We start from the raw sequence: 20,407 nt of genomic DNA on the forward strand, positions 1-20,407 counted from the left end.
AGAGCTTCAATGGTGCCATCCTGCTTTAGTAGTGCAAATGCTTTCTTTTTACTGTTAATTGCCTGTCTTACTTCTTTGTTTAGCCACATTGGGTTTTTCCTATTTCTAGTCCTTTTATTCCCACAAGGTATAAACCGCTTACACTGCCTATTTAGGATGTTCTTAAACATTTCCCATTTATTATCTGTATTCTCATTTCTGAGGATATTGTCCCAGTCTACCAGATTAAGGGCATCTCTAAGCTGTTCAAACTTTGCCTTCCTAAAGTTCAATGTTTTTGTGACTCCCTGACAAGTCCCCCTAGTGAAAGACAGGTGAAACTGCACAATATTGTGGTCGCTATTTCCAAAATGCCCAACCACCTGCAGATTTGTTATTCTGTCAGGTCTATTAGATAGTATTAGGTCTAAAAGTGCTGCTCCTCTGGTTGGATTCTGCACCAATTGTGAAAGATAATTTTTCTTGGTTATTAGCAGAAACCTGTTGCGTTTATGGGTTTCACAGGTTTCTGTTTCCCAGTTAATATCCGGGTAGTTAAAGTCCCCCATAACCAGGACCTCATTATGGGTTGCAGCTTCATCTATCTGCTTTAGAAGTAGACTTTCCATGGTTTCTGTTATATTTGGGGGTTTGTAACAGACCCCAATGAGAATTTTGTTACCATTTTTCCCTCCATGAATTTCGACCCATATGGACTCGACATCCTCATTCCCTTCGCTAATATCCTCCCTTAAAGTGGACTTTAGACAAGACTTTACATAGAGACAAACCCCTCCTCCTCTCCGATTTTTACGATCCTTTCTAAACAGACTGTAACCCTGTAAGTTAACTGCCCAGTCATAGCTTTCATCTAACCATGTCTCGGTTATTCCCACTATGTCAAAGTTACCTGTAGATATTTCTGCTTCTAGTTCTTCCATCTTGTTTGTCAGGCTTCTGGCGTTTGCGAGCATGCAGTTTAGAGGATTTTGTTTTGTTCCAATCTCCTCACTGTGGATTGTTTTAGAAATGTTCTTACCTCCCTTCTGAGTATGTTTTCCTGGGTCGTCTTTGTTCGAGTCTAATGTTTTTCTTCCCGTCCCCTCTTCTTCTAGTTTAACGCCCTCCTGATGAGTGTAGCGAGTCTTCTGGCGAATGTGTGTTTCCCAGGTTTGTTGAGGTGTAGTCCGTCTCTGGCGAGGAGTCCATCATACCAGTAATTCACACCGTGGTCCAGGAATCCAAATCCTTGTTGTCTGCACCATCGTCTTAGCCAGTTGTTTGCATCAAGGATCCTGTTCCATCTCCTGGTGCCATGCCCGTCTACTGGAAGGATAGAAGAAAAACTACCTGTGCATCCAGTTCCTTTACTTTCTTCCCCAACTCTTCAAAGTCCTTGCAGATTGTCGGTAGGTCCTTCCTTGCCGTGTCATTGGTGCCAACATGTATCAGAAGAAATGGGTGGACGTCCTTGGAGCTGAAGAGCTTTGGTATCCTATCGGTCACATCCTTGATCATCGCACCTGGAAGGCAGCATACTTCTCTTGCAGTTATGTCCGGTCTGCAGATGGCTGCTTCGGTGCCTCTGAGTAGTGAGTCTCCCACCACCACCACTCTTCGTTGCTTCTTGGCTGTACTTTTTGCTGTCACTTGTTGCTGTGTGCCCTTTTCTTTTTTGCTTGCTGGTATTGCTTCATTCTTAGGTGTGCCATCTTCATCCTCTACAAAGATTTGATATCGGTTCTTCAGTTGTGTGGTTGGTGATTTCTCCATGGTCTTCTTGCTTCTTTTGGTCACATGCTTCCACTCATCTGCTTTTGGAGGTTCTCTGACACTTTTTGCACCTTCTGTGACCAGTAGAGATGCTTCTGTTCTGTCTAGAAAGTCTTCATTCTCTTTGATGAGTTTCAAAGTTGCTATTCTTTCTTCCAGACCCCGCACCTTTTCTTCTAAAAGGGCCACTAGGCTACACTTCTGACAGGTGAAATTGGATTCTTCTTCTGGTCGATCTGTGAACATGTAGCACATGCTGCAGCTCACCATGTAGGTTGTCACATCTGCCATGTTGCTCCTAGATCCTGCTGACTTGCTGTGTGTTTTCCTTCTTGTGTAATCTACTCAGCCAAGCTCTCTTGCAATATTGAAAGGGAATTTAGATAATGAGCCCCATTGGGGACAGTGATGATAATGTGTGCAAACTGTAAAGCGCTGCAGAATAGGTTAGTGCTATATAAAAATAAAGATTATAAAAAAATGAGAAAAAAAATCAAAGTGAGCTAGAATTATTTTTTTTGGTCTCTGCAACATTGCAATAAAATGCAATAACAGGCAATCAAAACCATGAATCTACCCCAACATGGTAGCAATAAAAACATCAGCTTGGTGTGCAAAAAATAAGCCCTCACCCAGCCCCAGATCCCGAAAAATGGAGATGATACTTATCTCGACACCATTTTTCTTTTACTACTAAATTAAAAAGAACCTAAACATGTTTGGCATCTGCAAAGTCGTACTGACCTGGAGAATCATAATGGCTTTTCAGTTTTAGCATTTAGTGAACATGTTTAAAAAAAACAAAAACAAAAAAACCATTGTGGAATTGCACTTTTTTTTGCAATTTCACCGCACTTGGATTTTTTCCCGTTTTCCAGAATAGGATATGGTAAAATCAATGGTTTCGTTCAAAAGTACAACTCGACCCGCAAAAAACAAGCCCTCACATGGCCATATTGACAGAAAAATAAAAAAGCAAAAAATTCAAACGTATACCGTATATACTCGAGTATAAGCAGAGATTTTCAGCCCATTTTTGGGGGCTGAAAGTCCCCCTCTTAGCTTATACTCGAGTCATACCCAGGGGTCGGCAGGGGAGGGGGAGCGGGGGCTGTCTAATTATACTCACCTACTCCTGGCGCGGGCCCTGCATGTCTTTTCCCCGACGCCGGCAGCTTCTTCCTGTACTGAGCGGTCACATTGTACCTCTCATTACAGTAATGAATATGCTGCTCCACCTCCCATAGGGGTGGAGCTGCATATTCATTACTGTAATGAGCGGTAACGGTGACCGCTCAGTACAGGAAGAAGCTGCGGCTCTGGGGAACCAGGGACTGCACGGCGCCAGGAGCAGGAGAGTATAACGGGGAGGGGAGCGCAGTGCGATATTCACCTGCTCCTCGTTCTGGCACCGCTCCATCTTCAGCATCTTCTGCAGTGACGCCCAGGTAGGAGGGCGCGGTGACGAGGTTAGTGCGCGCCCTCTGCCGGAACGTCAGTGCAGAAGACCCTGAAGATGGAGCGGCGCCGGAACTAAGTCAGGTGAATATTGAAAGTGCCGGGGGCCTGAGGGACGGAGAGGTGAGAATGTGATTTTTTTTTATTTATGGCAGCAACAGCAAATGGGGCAAGTGTCTGTATGGAACATCTTATGGGGCCATAACATTTGTGCAGCAAAATATGGGGCAAGTGTCTGTATGGGGCCATAATCAACATTTGTGCAGCACTATATGGGGCAAGTGTCTGTATGGAGCATCTTATGGGGCCATAATCAACGTTTGTGCAATACTATATGGGGTAAGTGAAGACACAAAAGAGCACAGTGAGGTCAAAAATACTCTGTTGTAAAAGGAATCACAGTAATAGGCAAGTGCCAGTCAAAAAAAGGAAAAAAACAGGGTATTTAGTTGATACGTTTTTTTGCAAAAAAATGTATACTTAAGCTGCTTCACCAATCATCAAGGTATACTGGTTCTATAATTGTTCTCTTGTTTCTACAAGACTGGGGAGTCCGTCACTCCTCTGTGGGTCATTTGCATTAAAGCTGTTCCATCCTACATGTCCACATGGATTATTCCCTCTCTGAACCCTGCTTATACAGGTACTATACAGATGATCAGGTTTTAAATACATCAGATAGGGATTATATACATTAGATAGGACAGCTCTATAAGGGTATACCTTGACGATTGGTGGAGCAGCTTAAGTATACATTTTTTTTGCAAAAAAACGTATCAACTAAATACCCTGTTTTTTTCCTTTTTTGGCTGGCACTTACCTATTACTGTGATTCCTTTTACAACAGAGTATTTTTGACCTCACTGTGCTCTTTTGTGTCTTCAAGTTTCTTGATGGTGTGAACAGGTTCCTACAGACTTGTTCAATGTGCAAGTAGCCCATGTGTTTCTGGTTCTATATGGGGTAAGTGTCTGTATGGAGCATCTTATGTGGCCATAATCAACGTTTGTTCAGCACTATATGGGGCAAGTGTCTTTATAGGGCCATAATCAACGTTTGTACAGCACTATATGGGGCAAATATCTTTATGGAGCATCTTATGGGGCCATAATTAACGTTTGCGGAGCATTATATGGGGCAAGTGTCTGTATGGACCATCTTATGGGGCCATAATCAAGGTTTGCGCAGCACTATATGGGGCAAATATCTTTAAGGAGCATCTTATGGGGCCATAATCAACATTTGTGCAGCAATATATTGGGCAAATGTGTCTGTGGAGCATCTTATGGGGCCATTATTAACCTTTATGCAGAATTATATGGGGCATATTTTAATATGGAGCATCTTATGGGGCCATCATAAACTTTATGGAGCATTATATGGGGCTCCTGATTCAATATGGATATTCAAAAAACACTTAACCTACTGATGTCTCAATTAATTTTACTTTTATTGGTATCTATTTTTACTTTTGACATTTACCGGTAGCTGCTGAATTTCCCACCCTAGGCTTATACTCGAGTCATTAAGTTTTCCCAGTTTTGTGTGGCAAAATTAGGGGGGTCGGCTTATACTCGAGTATATACGGTAAATGGAAAATCCCATGGTCGTGAAGGGGTTAACAATGTTCTAAAGTTGTGCGGCTGCTGCGCTAGAAGCAAGGGCTACAAGGAGGCAATCAACTTAATTCCTCCTGTGAGCCGCCAGATAGAAGTCATAGAGGCATGGCCGATGCAGGTTCAGCTACTACTCAGAACACAGTGTGCAGAGGCTGTAAGCATGCTCAGGCACACTGGCCTTCTGCTGCATTAATACGCTGTATTCATGGCTGTCAGTTCACGTACAGGGGTGTGCTTACAGTCACACTGCGTGGTGACAAAAGTCGCATTAGTACACCTCTATGAACCTCTTTGACTGAAAGTCAGAGGCTACTTGGAGAAACAAAGTTCATTTTCTCCTGGTAGCTGGGCATTCAGTGCAGCAGAGGCACAGCTTTAGAATGCCATTAGCCTGCAGATTAACCCTATATTTGCAGGTTGTTAGTGTCTGGGAACATAACAGGATCCCTTTAATGCTCTATCACACCTAGAGTAATTAATACCTGATTTGCATGTGAATTAAAAAGCTAATTACTCAGGAATGCCACATCAGATTTCAAAGGCCTGTATGTCCTTATATGAGGCTTGGAGGATGGGTTTGATCTTACCGAGATAGGACCTGTGTGCACTCCCAACAGGTCTAATTCATTAAATTGGTGCATTGTCTGTTCAGTAATTCTGGGGAACTCTCTTGTAAGAGCTCTGAGTTGTGCTGCTCCTCTGTTGTTACTCTTTGGAATACAAGTGTAAAGTGACAATGTGGTGTTCTCGTTTCTATAATCCTTTCGACACATGACAGTTACGTAATTCACAATGGACCTCAATCCATTTTAAATGACATCCAGAACTAGAAACATCACTCACCCATGCTTCTGCCTGAATCGGTTTAATGTTTTCTAATAGTACTTCTTCATAGTTCCCATAATCGCAAAATTTTACAACAGCCGTGGTTCCAGAAGAGTGCAGGGCTTCAATCTCAGCTCTGTAATACTGTAAATAGATATGCACTTATTTATTATGTAGGTGAAGTTACTAATGAAAAATGTGCCCTATAAGAGCCTCTATTTCTCGTTTATTCGACATTTTAGGTTTAAAATCTGTCAAAACGTCCCATATAGTACAAAGCAATATTACAACTCTGTAACAAAATGAACTGCACTTCAAATTGCTTTTCATCTGACTAGATACCGTAATTGGGCTACATTGTTGACTTATGATTTTAAAAAAAATATGAATACTGTACAGCTCTTATAAGCAGACAGGCCAATGAAAAGTTTGTAAATTGTAACACAAAAGTCATTTCTGTGTTTATGTACTAGATCTTTCTGCTTTGGAAATCTTTTTTAAAGGTGGCCATGGCAAGCATAAGTAATAGATGTACCTCTCTCCGCTATTGGTGGTCTTGATTTTAAGTGGTCCCATAGTATAAAATATAAAAGTCTTGTTGCACCGTAAGCCAAGAAACAACTTTCAATTATTTCCAATGACATCTAGTAATCTCAACTGGCAGGGCTGATTACATCCAATTGCCATATTATTTGTGGTCACACAAACAACCCATTTCATGACTTGACAAATTTATATAGTATAGATAGATAGATAGATAGATATAAAGATCAAAATGTTAAGATGCCTTAGAAAGCATTTTACTGGGTTGCTTGTTTTTGGCTAAAGTGATAGTTATAATCAAGTTTTGTTCAAAGATTTTCAACACCTTGTTCTCTGCAGCCTCCATGAATTCTCATACATTTGAGGCTGCTCAATCCTGTTCAGTGTGAATCTTTCAGATGACCTCTCCTGATGGCTCAGACTGTAGCCCTCCTCCTGAATATAAATCTAAGCAGACATATTTCCAACCAAATAGAATAAATGGAAATTGTAAATTTATGAGTGTTTCGGGTAGAGGCAAGATGAGTAAGCAATAGTGATGAGCAAGTATGCTCGTTGCTCGTTTGGTCGAGTATTTGTTAGTGCTCGGAGATTTAGTTTTCATTGCCGCAGCTGCATGATTTACGACTGCTAGACAGCCTGAATACATGTGGGGATTTCCTGCTTGTTAGGGAATTCCCACATGTGTTCAGGCTGTCCAGCAGCCATAAATCATGCAGCTGAGGTGAGGAAAACTAAATCTCCGAGCAGTCACAAATACTCGGTGATCACCCGAGCGTGCTTGGGAAAACCTGAGCAGCGAGTATACTTGCTCATCACTAGTAAGCAACCATGCAATAGAATCAGATCACGGTCTCTACTTTATACTGCCTTCTGATTAGAGCATAACACTGGTAATAAATTCTCATTAACTATTGCCACATGCATACATTAACACCTTTCTGTTCATAAAAAAAAGTAACTTTGATATGTTTCTATTTTTAAATTTCCAATACTCTCAATCTTTACTTAGTCTAACAATCGTGAGTTAAGGTACCTTCACACATAACGATATCGTTAACAATATCGTTGCAACGTCACACTTTTTGTGACGTAGCAACGATCCCGCTAACGATCTCGTTATGTGTGACAACGACCAACGATCAGGCCCCTGCTGGGAGATCGTTGGTCGTTGGGGAATGATCAGGACCTTTTTTTGGTCGCTGATCACCCGCTGTCATCGCTGGATCGGCGTGTGACGCCGATCCAGTGATGTGTTCATTTGTAACCAAGGTAAATATCGGGTTACTAAGCGCAGGGCCGCGCTTAGTAACCCGATATTTACCCTGGTTACCATTGTAAAAGTAAAAAAAAAAAAAACACTACATACTCACATTCCGATGTCTGTCATGTCCCCCGCCGTCAGCTTCCCTGCACTGACTGTCAGCGGCGCCGGCCGTAAAGCAGAGCACAGTGGTGACGTCACCGCTGTGCTCTGCTTTACGGCCGGCGCTGACACAGTCAGTGCGGGAAGCTGACAGCGGGGCACGTGACAGACATCGGAATGTGAGTATGTAGTGTTTTTTTTTTTTTTTTACTTTTACAATGGTAACCAGGGTAAATATCGGGTTACTAAGCGCGGCCCTGCACTTAGTAACCCGATGTTTACCCTGGTTACCCGGGTGCTGCAGGGGGATTTCGGCATCGTTGAAGACAGTTTCCACAATGCTGAAGTCTTTCCCCTGATCGTTGGTCGCTGGAGAGAGCTGTCTGTGTGACAGCTCCCCAGCGACCACACAACGATCACGGCCAGGTCGTATCGCTGGTCGTGATTGTTGGTAAGTCGTTTAGTGTAACGGTACCTCAAGGTAAAGTCTGCCTGCAACTGTTAACTTGTTAAATGCTGTTGTCACACTCTAAAGCTGCATTTTACATGTACCAGCATGGGGGCGCATCATTCCATTTGCCCATCAGCATTTCAGTGACAAACGGGGGTCTGCTGTACATCACAATGCTTGTCATTACGGAGTAAAGATATTTAACCCCTTCCCAACCCATGACGCCACGTAGGCGTCATGAAAGTCGGTGCCAATCCGACCCATGACGCCTATGTGGCGTCATGGAAAGATCGTGTCCCTGCAGATCGGGTGAAAGGGTTAACTCCAATTTCACCCGATCTGGAGGGACAGGGGGAGTGGTAGTTTAGCCCAGGGGGGGTGGCTTCACCCCCTCGTGGCTACGATCGCTCTGATTGGCTGTTGAAAGTGAAACTGCCAATCAGAGCGATTTGTAATATTTCACCTATTATAACGGGTGAAATATTACAATCCAGCCATGGCCGATGCTGCAATATCATCGGCCATGGCTGGAAATACTAATGTGCCCCCACCCCACCGATCGCCCCCCCAGCCCTCCGATCTGGCCGGTACACTGCTCCGGCTCCCCTCCATCCAGTGCTCCGCTCCCCCCGTGCTCTTGTCCGCTCCCCCCGTGCTCCAATCACCCCCCCGTGCTCCAATCACCCCCCCTGCATTCCGATCCACCCCCCCCCGTGCTCCGTTCCACCCCCCCGTGCTCAGTTCCAGCCCCCCCGTACTCCGTTCCACGCCCCCCGTGCTCCGTTCCACGCCTGCCGCGCTCCGATTCACCCCCCCATGCTCCGATCCCCCCCCCCCCGTGGTCCCCCCCACCCCATCATACTTACCGATCCTGCCGGGGTCCCGTCCGTCTTCTCCCCGGGCGCCGCCATCTTCCAAAATGGCGGGCGCATGCGCAGTGCGCCCGCCGAATCTGCCGGCCGGCAGATTCGTTCCAAAGTGCATTTTGATCACTGAGATAGATTTTATCTCAGTGATCAAAATAAAAAAAATAATACATGACCCCCCCCCTTTGTCACCCCCATAAGTAGGGACAATAAAAAAATAAATACATTTTCTTTTTCCACTAATGTTAGAATAGGGTTAGGGTTAGGGTTAGGGGTAGGGTTAGGGCTAGGGTTAGGGCTAGGGTTAGGGCTAGGGTTAGGGTTTCGGTATGTGCACACGTATTCTGGTCCTCTGCGGATTTTTCCGCTGCGGATTTGATAAATCCGCAGTGCTAAACCGCTGCGGATTTACCACGTTTTTTTCTGCGCATTTCACTGCGGTTTTACAATTGCGATTTTCTATTTGAGCAGTTGTAAAACCGCTGCGGAATCCGCACAAAGAAGTGACATGCTGCGGAATGTAAACCACTGCGTATCCGTGCAGTTTTTCCGCAGCATGTGTACAGCGATTTTTGTTTCCCATAGGTTTACATTGAACTGTAAACTCATGGGAAACTTCTGCGGATCTGCAGCGTTTTCCGCAGTGTGCACATACCTTTAGAATTAGGCTATGTGCACATGGTGCGGATTTGGCTGCGGATTGGCCGCTGCGGATTCGCAGCAGTATTCCATCAGGTTTACAGTACCATGTAAACATATGAAAAACCAAATCCGCTGTGCCCATGGTGCAGAAAATACCGCGCGGAAACGCTGCGTTGTATTTTCCGCAGCATGTCAATTCTTTGTGCGGATTCCGCGGCGTTTTACACCTGTTCCTCAATAGGAATCCGCAGGTGAAATCCGCACAAAAAACACTGGAAATCCGCGGAAAATCCACAGATAAAACGCAGTGCCTTTTACCCGCGGATTTTTCAAAAATGGTGCGGAAATATCTCACACGAATCCGCAACGTGGGCACATAGCCTTAGGGTTAGGGTTGGAATTAGGGTTGTGGTTAGGGTTGTGATTAGGGTTATGGCTACAGTTGGGATTAGGGTTAGGGGTGTGTTGGGGTTAGTGTTGGAGGTAGAATTGAGGGGTTACCACTATTTAGGCACATCAGGGGTCTCCAAACGCAACATGGCGCCACCATTGATTCCAGCCAATCTCGTATTCAAAAAGTCAAATGGTGCTCCCTCACTTCCGAGCCCTGACGTGTGCCCAAACAGTGGTTTACCCCCACATATGGGGTATCAGTGTACTCAGGATAAACTGCGCAACAATTACTGGGGTCCAATTTCTCCTGTTACCCTTGTGAATCTAAAAAAATGCTTGCTAAAACATCATTTTTGAGGAAAGAAAAATGATTTTTTATTTTCACGGCTCTGCGTTGTAAACGTCTGTGAAGCACTTGGGGGTTCAAAGTGCTCACCACATATCTAGATAAGTTCCTTGGGGGGTCTAGTTTCTAAAATGTGGTCACTTGTGGGGGGTTTCTACTGTTTAGGCACACCAGGGGCTCTGCAAACGCAATGTGACGCCCGCAGACCATTCCATCAAAGTCTGCATTTCAAAAGTCACTACTTCCCTTCTGAGCCCCGACGTGTGCCCAAACAGTGGTTTACCCCCACACATGGGGTATCAGCGTACTCAGGAGAAACTGGACAACAACTATTGGGGTCCAATTTCTCCTGTTACCCTTGGGAAAATAAAAAATTCTGGGCTAAATAATTATTTTTGAGGAAAGAAAACGTATTTATTATTTTCACGGCTCTGCATTATAAACTTCTATGAAGCACTTGGGGGTTCAAAGTGCTCACCACACATCTAGATAAGTTCCTTTCGGGGTCTAGTTTCCAAAATGGGGTCACTTGTGGGGGGTTTCTACTGTTTAGGCACATCAGGGGCTCTGCAAACGCAACGTGACGCCCGCAGACCATTCCATCAAAGTCTGCATTTCAAAACGTCACTACTTCACTTCCGAGCCCCAACGTGTGCCCAAACAGTGGTTTACCCCCACATATGGGGTATCACCGTACTCCGGAGAAACTGGACAACAAATATTGGGGTCAAATTTCTCCTGTTACCCTTGGGAAAATTAAAAAATTCTGGGCTAAATAATTATTTTTGAGGAAAGAAAACGTATTTATTATTTTCACGGCTCTGCATTATAAACTTCTATGAAGCACTTTGGGGTTCAAAGTGCTCACCACACATCTAGATAAGTTCCTTTCGGGGTCTAGTTTCCAAAATGGGGTCACTTGTGGGGGGTTTCTACTGTTAAGCCACATCAGGGGCTCTGCAAACGCAACGTGACGCCCACAGAGCATTCCATCAAAGTCTGCATTTCAAAACGTCACTACTTCACTTCCAAGCCTCGGCATGTGCCCAAACAGTGGTTTACCCCCACATATGGGGTATCAGCGTACTCAGGAGAAACTGGACAACAACTTATGGGGTCCAATTTCTCCTGTAACCCTTGGGAAAATAAAAAATTCTGGGCTAAATAATTATTTTTGAGGAAAGAAAACGTATTTATTATTTTCACGGCTCTGCATTATAAACTTCTATGAAGCACTTGGGGGTTCAAAGTGCTCACCACACATCTAGATAAGTTCCTTTCGGGGTCTAGTTTCCAAAATGGGGTCACTTGTGGGGGGTTTCTACTGTTAAGCCACATCAGGGGCTCTGCAAACGCAACGTGACGCCCACAGAGCATTCCATCAAAGTCTGCATTTCAAAACGTCACTACTTCACTTCCGAGCCCCGGCATGTGCCCAAACAGTGATTTACCCCCACATATGGGGTATCAGCGTACTCAGGAGAAACTGGACAACAACTTTTGGGGTCAAATTTCTCCTGTTACCCTTGGGAAAATAAAAAATTGCAGGCTAAAAGATCATTTTTGAGAAAATATTTTTTTTTTTTTATTTTCATGGCTCTGCGTTATAAACTTCTGTGAAGCACTTGGGGGTTCAAAGTCCTCACCACACATCTAGATTAGTTCCTTTGGGGGTCTAGTTTCCAAAATGGGGTCAATTCTGGGGGATCTCCAATGTTTAGGCACACAGGGGCTCTCCAAACGTGACATGGTGTCCGCTAATGATTGGAGCTAATTTTCCATTTAACCCCTTCATGACCCAGCCTATTTTGACCTTAATGACCTGGCCGTTTTTTGCAATTCTGACCAGTGTCCCTTTATGAGGTAATAACTCAGGAACGCTTCAACGGATCCTAGCGGTTCTGAGATTGTTTTTTCGTGACATATTGGGCTTCATGTTAGTGGTAAATTTAGGTCAATAAATTCTGCGTTTATTTGTGATAAAAACGGAAATTTGGCGAAAATTTTGAAAATTTCGCAATTTTCACATTTTGAATTTTTATTCTGTTAAACCAGAGAGTTATGTGACACAAAATAGTTAATAAATAACATTTCCCACATGTCTACTTTACACCAGCACAATTTTGGAAACAAAATTTTTTTTTGCTAGGAAGTTATAAGAGTTAAAATTTGACCAGCGATTTCTCATTTTTACAACGAAATTTACAAAACCATTTTTTTTAGGGACCACCTCACATTTGAAGTCAGTTTGAGGGGTCTATATGGCTGAAAATACCCAAAAGTGACACCATTCTAAAAAATGCACCCCTCAAGGTGCTCAAAACCACATTCAAGAAGTTTTTTAACCCTTCAGGTGCTTCACAGCAGCAGAAGCAACATGGAAGGAAAAAATGAACATTTAACTTTTTAGTCACAAAAATTATCTTTTAGCAACATTTTTTTTATTTTCCCAATGGTACAAGGAGAAACTGAACCACGAAAGTTGTTGTGCAATTTGTCCTGAGTACGCTGATACCTCATATGTGGGGGTAAACCACTGTTTGGGCGCACGGCAGGGCTTGGAAGGGAAGGAGCGCCATTTGACTTTTTGAATGAAAAATTGGCTCCACTCTTTAGCGGACACCATGTCACGTTTGGAGAGCCCCCGTGTGCCTAAAAATTGGAGCTCCCCCACACGTGACCCCATTTTGGAAACTAGACGCCCCAAGGAACTTATCTAGATGCATAGTGAGAACTTTGAACCCCCGGGGGCTTCACAAATTGATCCGTAAAAATGAAAAAGTACTTTTTTTTTCACAAAAAAATTCTTTTAGCCTCAATTTTTTTCATTTTCACATGGGCAACAGGATAAAATGGATCCTAAAATTTGTTGGGCAATTTCTCATGAGTACACCGATACCTCACATGTGGGGGTAAACCACTGTTTGGGCACATGGTAAGGTTCGGAAGGGAAGGAGCGCCATTTGACTTTTTGAATGAAAAATTATCTCCATCGTTAGCGGACACCATGTCGTGTTTGGAGAGCCCCCGTGTACCTAAACATTGGAGCTCCCCCACAAATTACCCCATTTTGGAAACTAGACCCCCCAAGGAACTTATCTAGATGCATATTGAGCACTTTAAACCCTCAGGTGCTTCACAAATTGATCTGTAAAAATGAAAAAGTACTTTTTTTTTCACAAAAAAATTCTTTTCGCCTCAGTTTTCATTTTCACATGGGCAATAGGATAAAATGAATCCTAAAATTTGTTGGGCAATTTCTCCCGAGTACGCCGATACCTCATATGTGGGGGTAAACCACTGTTTGGGCACACGGCAGGGCTCGGAAGGGAAGGCGCGCCATTTGACTTTTTGAATGGAAAATTAGCTCCAATTGTTAGCGGACACCATGTCGCGTTTAGAGAGCCCCTGTGTGCCTATGCATTGGAGCTCCCCCACAAGTGACCCCATTTTGGAAACTAGACCCCCCAAGGAACTTATCTAGATGCATATTGAGCACTTTAAACCCCCAGGTGCTTCACAGAAGTTTATAATGCAGAGCCATGAAAATAAAAAATAATTTTTCTTTCCTCAAAAATGATTTTTAGCCTGGAATTTCCTATTTTGCCAAGGGTAATAGGAGAAATTGGACCGCAAATGTTGTTGTCCAGTTTGTCCTGAGTACGCTGATACCCCATATGTGGGGGTAAACCACTGTTTGGGCGCACGGCAGGGCTCGGAAGGGAAGGCACGCCAATTAGCTTTTTAAATGGAAAATTAGCTCCAATCATTAGCGGACACCATGTCACGTTTGGAGAGCCCCTGTGTGCCTAAACATTGGAGATCCCCCACATATGACCCCATTTTGGAAACTAGACCCCCAAAGGAACTAATCTAGATGTGTGGTGAGGACTTTGAACTTCCAAGTGCTTCACAGAAGTTTATAACGCAGAGCCATGAAAATAAAATAAAAATTTTATTTTCTCTAAAATGATTTTTTAGCCTGCAATTTATTATTTTCCCAAGGGTAAAAGGAGAAATTTGACCCCAAAAGTTGTTGTACAGTTTCTCCTGAGTACGCTGATACCCCATATGTGGGGGTAAACCACAGTTTGGGCACATGTCGGGGCTCGGAAGTCAAGTAGTGACATTTTGAAATGCAGACTTTGATGGAATGCTCTGCGGGCGTTACGTTGCGTTTGCAGAGCCCCTGATGTGGCTAAACAGTAGAAACCCCCCACAAGTGACCCCATTTTAGAAACTAGACCCCGAAAGGAACTTATCTAGATGTGAGGTGAGCACTTTGAACCCCCAAGTGCTTCACAGAAGTTTATAACACAGAGCAGTGAAAATAATAAATACGTTTTCTTTCCTCAAAAATAATTTTTTAGCCCAGAATTTTTTATTTTCCCAAGGGTTACAGGAGAAATTGGACCCCAAAAGTTGTTGTCCAGTTTCTCCTGAGTACGCTGATACCCCATATGTGGGGGTAAACCACTGTTTGGGCACACGTCGGGGCTCAGAAGGGAAGTAGCGACTTTTGAAATGCAGACTTTGATGGAATGGTCTGCGGGCGTCACGTTGCGTTTGCAGAGCCCCTGGTGTGCCTAAACAGTAGAAACCCCCCACAAGTGACCCCATTTTGGAAACTAGACCCCCCAAGGAACTTATCTAGATATGTGGTGAGCACTTTGAACCCCCAAGTGCTTCACAGACGTTTACAACGCAGAGCCGTGAAAATAAAAAATCATTTTTCTTTCCTCAAAAATGATGTTTTAGCAAGCAATTTTTTATTTTCTCAAGGGTAACAGGAGAAATTGGACCCCAGTAATTGTTGCCCAGTTTGTCCTGAGTACGCTGATACCCCATATGTGGGGGTAAACCACTGTTTGGGCACATGTCGGGGCTCGGAAGTCAAGTAGTGACGTTTTGAAATGCAGACTTTGATGGAATGGTCTGCGGGCGTCACGTTGCGTTTGCAGAGCCCCTGGTGTGCCTAAACAGTAGAAACCCCCCACAAGTGACCCCATTTTGGAAACTAGACCCCCCAAGGAACTTATCTAGATATGTGGTGAGCACTTTGAACCCCCAAGTGCTTCACAGACGTTTACAACGCAGAGCCGTGAAAATAAAAAATCATTTTTCTTTCCTCAAAAATGATGTTTTAGCAAGCAATTTTTTATTTTCTCAAGGGTAACAGGAGAAATTGGACCCCAGTAATTGTTGCCCAGTTTGTCCTGAGTACGCTGATACCCCATATGTGGGGGTAAACCACTGTTTGGGCACATGTCGGGGCTCGGAAGTCAAGTAGTGACGTTTTGAAATGCAGACTTTGATGGAATGGTCTGCGGGCGTCACGTTGCGTTTGCAGAGCCCCTGGTGTGCCTAAACAGTAGAAACCCCCCACAAGTGACCCCATTTTGGAAACTAGACCCCCCAAGGAACTTATCTAGATATGTGGTGAGCACTTTGAACCCCCAAGTGCTTCACAGACGTTTACAACGCAGAGCCGTGAAAATAAAAAATCATTTTACTTTCCTCAAAAATGATGTTTTAGCAAGCAATTTTTTATTTTCTCAAGGGTAACAGGAGAAATTGGACCCCAGTAATTGTTGCCCAGTTTGTCCTGAGTACACTGATACCCCATATGTGGGGGTAAACCACTGTTTGGGCACACGTCGGGGCTCGGAAGGGAAGGAGCACCATTTGACTTTTTGAATAAAAGATTGGCTGGAATCAATGGTGGCGCCATGTTGCGTTTGGAGACCCCCTGATGTGCCTAAACAGTGGAAACCCCTCAATTCTAACGCCAACACACCCCTAACCCTTATCCCAACTGTAGCCGTAACCCTAACCACAACCCTAACCCCAACACACCCCTAACCCTAACCACAACCCTAATTCCAACCCAACCCTAACCCTAAGGCTATGTACCCACGTTGCGGATTCGTGTGAGATTTTTCCGCACCATTTTTGAAAAATCCGCGGGTAAAAGGCACTGCGTTTTACCTGCGGATTTACTGCGGATTTCAGCTGCGGATTCCTATTGAGGAATAGGTGTAAAACGCTGCGGAATCCGCACAAAGAATTGACATGCTGCGGAAAATACAACGCAGCGTTTCCGTGCGGTATTTTCCGCACCATGGGCACAGCGGATTTTGTTTTCCATAGGTTTACATGGTACTGTAAACCTGATGGAACACTGCTGCGGATCCGCAGCGGCCAATCCGCTGCGGATCCGCAGCCAAATCCGCACCGTGTGCACATAGCCTAATTCTAAAGGTATGTGCACACGCTTCGGAAAACGCTGCGGATCCGCAGCAGTTTCCCATGAGTTTACATTTCAATGTAAACCTATGGGAAACAAAAATCGCTGTACACATGCTGCGGAAAAACTGCACGGAAACGCAGCGGTTTACATTCCGCAGCATGTCACTTCTTTCTGCGGATTCCACAGCGGTTTTACAACTGCTCCAATAGAAAATCGCAGTTGTAAAACCGCAGTGAAATGCGCAGAAAAACCGCGGTAAATCTGCCATAAATCCGCAGCGGTTTAGCACTGCGGATTTATCAAATCCGCTGCGGAAAAATCCGCAGAGGACCAGAATACGTGTGCACATACCGAAACCCTAACCCTAACCCTACCCCTAACCCTACCCCTAACCCTACCCCTAACCCTAGTTCTAACTCCAACCTTAGTGAAAAAAAAAAAAAATTCTTTATTTTATTATTGTCCCTATCTATGGGGGACAAATGGGGGGGGGTCATTTACTGTTTTTTTATTTTGACCACTGTGATAGATTATATCACAGTGATCAAAATTCACATTGGAACGAATCTGCCGGCCGGCAGATTCGGCGGGCGCACTGCGCATGCGCCCGCCATTTTGGAACATGGCGGCGCTCGGGGAAGAAGACGGACGGACCCCGCCAGGATCGGTAAGTATAAGGGGGGGAGATCAGGGCACAGGGGGGGGGAGATCAGGGCACGGGGGGGCGTCGGAGCACGGGGGGGGAGGGATCGGAGCATGGGGGAGAGTGATCGGTGTGCGGGCGGGTGGATCGCTGTGCGGGGGGGTGGATCGGTGTGCAGGGGGGGTGGTTCGGAGCACGGGGGGGGATCGGAGTGCGGGGGGGTTTGATTGGAGCACGGGGGGTGTGATTGGAGCACGGGGGGAGCGGACAGGAGGACGGGGGAGCGGAGCACAGGACGGAGGGGAGCGGGCCACAGATCGGGGGGCTGGGGGGGCGATCGGTGGGGTGGGGTGGGGGCACATTAGTATTTCCAGCCATGGCCGATGATATTGCAGCATCGGCCATGGCTGGATTGTAATATTTCACCATTTTTTTAGGTGAAATATTACAAATCGCTCTGATTGGCAGTTTCACTTTCAACAGCCAATCAGAGCGATCGTAGCCACGAGGGGGTGAAGCCACCCCCCCTGGGCTAAACTACCACTCCCCCTGTCCCTGCAGATCGGGTGAAATGGGAGTTAACCCTTTCACCCGGCCTGCAGGGACGCGATCTTTCTGTGACACAGCATATGCGTCACAGGTCGGATTGGCACCGACTTTCATGACGCATACGCTGTGTCACAGGTCGGGAAGGGGTTAAAAAGCCAAATGGCGTGCCATCCCTTCCGAGCCCTGCCGTGCGCCCAAACAGTGGTTTACCCCCACATATGGGGTATCAGCGTACTCAGGACAAACTGGACAACAATATTTGGGGTCCAATTTCTCCTATTATCCTTGGCAAAATAGGAAATTCCAGGCTAAAAAATCATTTTTGAGGAAATAAAAATTATTTTTTATTTTCATGGCTCTGCGTTATAAACTTCTGTGAAGCACCTGGGGGTTTAAAGTGCTCAATATGCATCTAGATAAGTTCCTTGGGGGGGTCTAGTTTCCAAAATGGGGTCACTTGTGGGGGAGCTCCAATGTTTAGGCACACAGGGGCTCTCCAAACGCGACATGGTGTCCGCTAACAATTGGAGCTAATTTTCCATTCAAAAAGTCAAATGGCGCGCCTTCCCTCCCGAGCCCTGCCGTGTGCCCAAACAGTGGTTTACCCCCACATATGAGGTATCGGCGTACTCGGGAGAAATTGCCCAACAAATTTTATGATCCATTTTATCCTACTGCCCATGTGAAAATGAAAAAATTGAGGCGAAGAGAATTTTTTTGTGAAAAAAAAAGTACTTTTTCATTTTTACAGATCAATTTGTGAAGCACCTGAGGGTTTAAAGTGCTCACTAGGCATCTAAATAAGTTCCTTGGGGGGTCTAGTTTCCAAAATGGGGTCACTTGTGGGGGAGCGCCAATGTTTAGGCACACAGGAGCTATCCAAACGCGACATGGTGTCCGCTAACGATGGAAATAATTTTTCATTCAAAAAGTCAAATGGCGCTCCTTCCCTTCCGAGCCTTACCATGTGCCCAAACAGTGGTTTACCTCCACATGTGAGGTATCAGTGTACTCAGGAGAAATTACCCAACACATTTTAGGATCCATTTTATCCTGTTGCCCATGTGAAAATGAAAAAATTGAGGCTAAAAGAATTTTTTTGTGAAAAAAAAGTACTTTTTCATTTTTACGGATAAATTTGTGAAGCACCTGGGGGTTCAAAGTGCTCACTATGCATCTAGATAAGTTCCTTGGGGCGTCTAGTTTCCAAAATGGGGTCACTTGTGGGGGAGCTCCAATTTTTAGGCACACAGGTGCTCTCCAAACGTGACATGGTGTCCGCTAAAGAGTGGAGCCAATTTTTGATTCAAAAAGTCAAATGGCGCTCCTTCCCTTCCAAGCCCTGCCGTGCGCCCAAACAGTGGTTTACCCCCACATATGAGGTATCAGCGTACTCAGGACAAATTGGACAACAACTTTCGTGGTTCAGTTTCTCCTTTTACCATTGGGAAAATAAAAAAATTGTTGCTAAAAGATAATTTTTGTGACTAAAAAGTTAAATGTTCATTTTTTCCTTCCATGTTGCTTCTGCTGCTGTGAAGCACCTGAAGGGTTAATAAACTTCTTGAATGTGGTTTTGAGTACCTTGAGGGGTGCAGTTTTTAGAATGGTGTCACTTTTGGGTATTTTCAGCCATATAGACCCCTCAAACTGACTTCAAATGTGAGGTGGTCCCTAAAAAAAATGGTTTTGTAAATTTCGTTGTAAAAATTACAAATCGCTGGTCAAATTTTAACCCTTATAACTTCCTAACAAAAAAAAATTTTGTTTCCAAAATTGTGCTGATGTAAAGTAAACATGTGGGAAATGTTATTTATTAACTATTTTGTGTCACATATCTCTCTGGTTTAACAGAATAAAAATTCAAAATGTGAAAATTGCGAAATTTTCAAAATTTTCGCCAAATTTCCGTTTTTATCACAAATAAACGCAGAATTTATTGACCTGAATTTACCACTAACATGAAGCCCAATATGTCACAAAAAAACAATCTCAGAACCGCTAGGATCCGTTGAAGCGTTCCTGAGTTATTACCTCATAAAGGGACACTGGTCAGAATTGCAAAAAACGGCAAGGTCTTTAAGGTCAAAATAGGCTGGGTCATGAAGGGGTTAAAAAAAAAAAAAAAAAACACATATGTGGTATGACCATGCTCAGAAAAGTCCAATCTATCAAAATCTAAAAATGATTAGCGTAAAGAGAAAAAAATCAAGAACATCAAAATTATGTTTTTTTTTGTCGCTGCAATTGCGCAAAAAATGCTATAACAAGCGATCAAAACGATAACATTTTAGAATAGATGTGATAATAAAAACAGTCTAGTCCTGCAAAAATATAAGCCGTCACAAAGCTCCATCGATAGACGTGGCTATTCATTAGAACCTGTGTCTTGGCAGGCAACGGTTGTCAGGATGCCATCAGAGTCACTCACCTACCAATGTGGAAGTGAATGGTGGCAGAGCAACCTTTTAATATAAAAATGTATTATAGTAAATTTAAATGGAATCTGTCAGGTTTTTGCCATTTAATCTGAGAGCGGCATATTGCAGGAACTGAGAGCTAGAGTACAGAGATGTGTTATTTATTAGTCTCTGAGCCGTAGTTTTACTACAAATCAGTATTTTATCAGCAGGAGATTATTACTGTAGGACCTCATGTCATGTGCAAGTCAGACTTATCTGTGGAACCCTGCCCCCACCACTGA

At 44.2% G+C, this 20,407-nt stretch overlaps 1 protein-coding gene across 1 annotated transcript in view; it reads right to left on the reverse strand.

Annotated features, from left to right (window-relative positions):
• TDRD3 (tudor domain containing 3) overlaps window positions 1-20,407 on the reverse strand; it is a 517,375-nt gene that overhangs the window by 37,113 nt on the left and 459,855 nt on the right. The window contains exon 12 of the mRNA XM_069758172.1: window positions 5,673-5,798. Within this exon, the coding sequence (XP_069614273.1) occupies window positions 5,673-5,798 (126 nt within the window). The remainder of the gene's footprint in view (window positions 1-5,672; window positions 5,799-20,407) is intronic.

This window comes from Ranitomeya imitator, chromosome 3, assembly GCF_032444005.1.
Source record: "Ranitomeya imitator isolate aRanImi1 chromosome 3, aRanImi1.pri, whole genome shotgun sequence".
Classification (NCBI taxonomy): domain Eukaryota; kingdom Metazoa; phylum Chordata; class Amphibia; order Anura; family Dendrobatidae; genus Ranitomeya; species Ranitomeya imitator.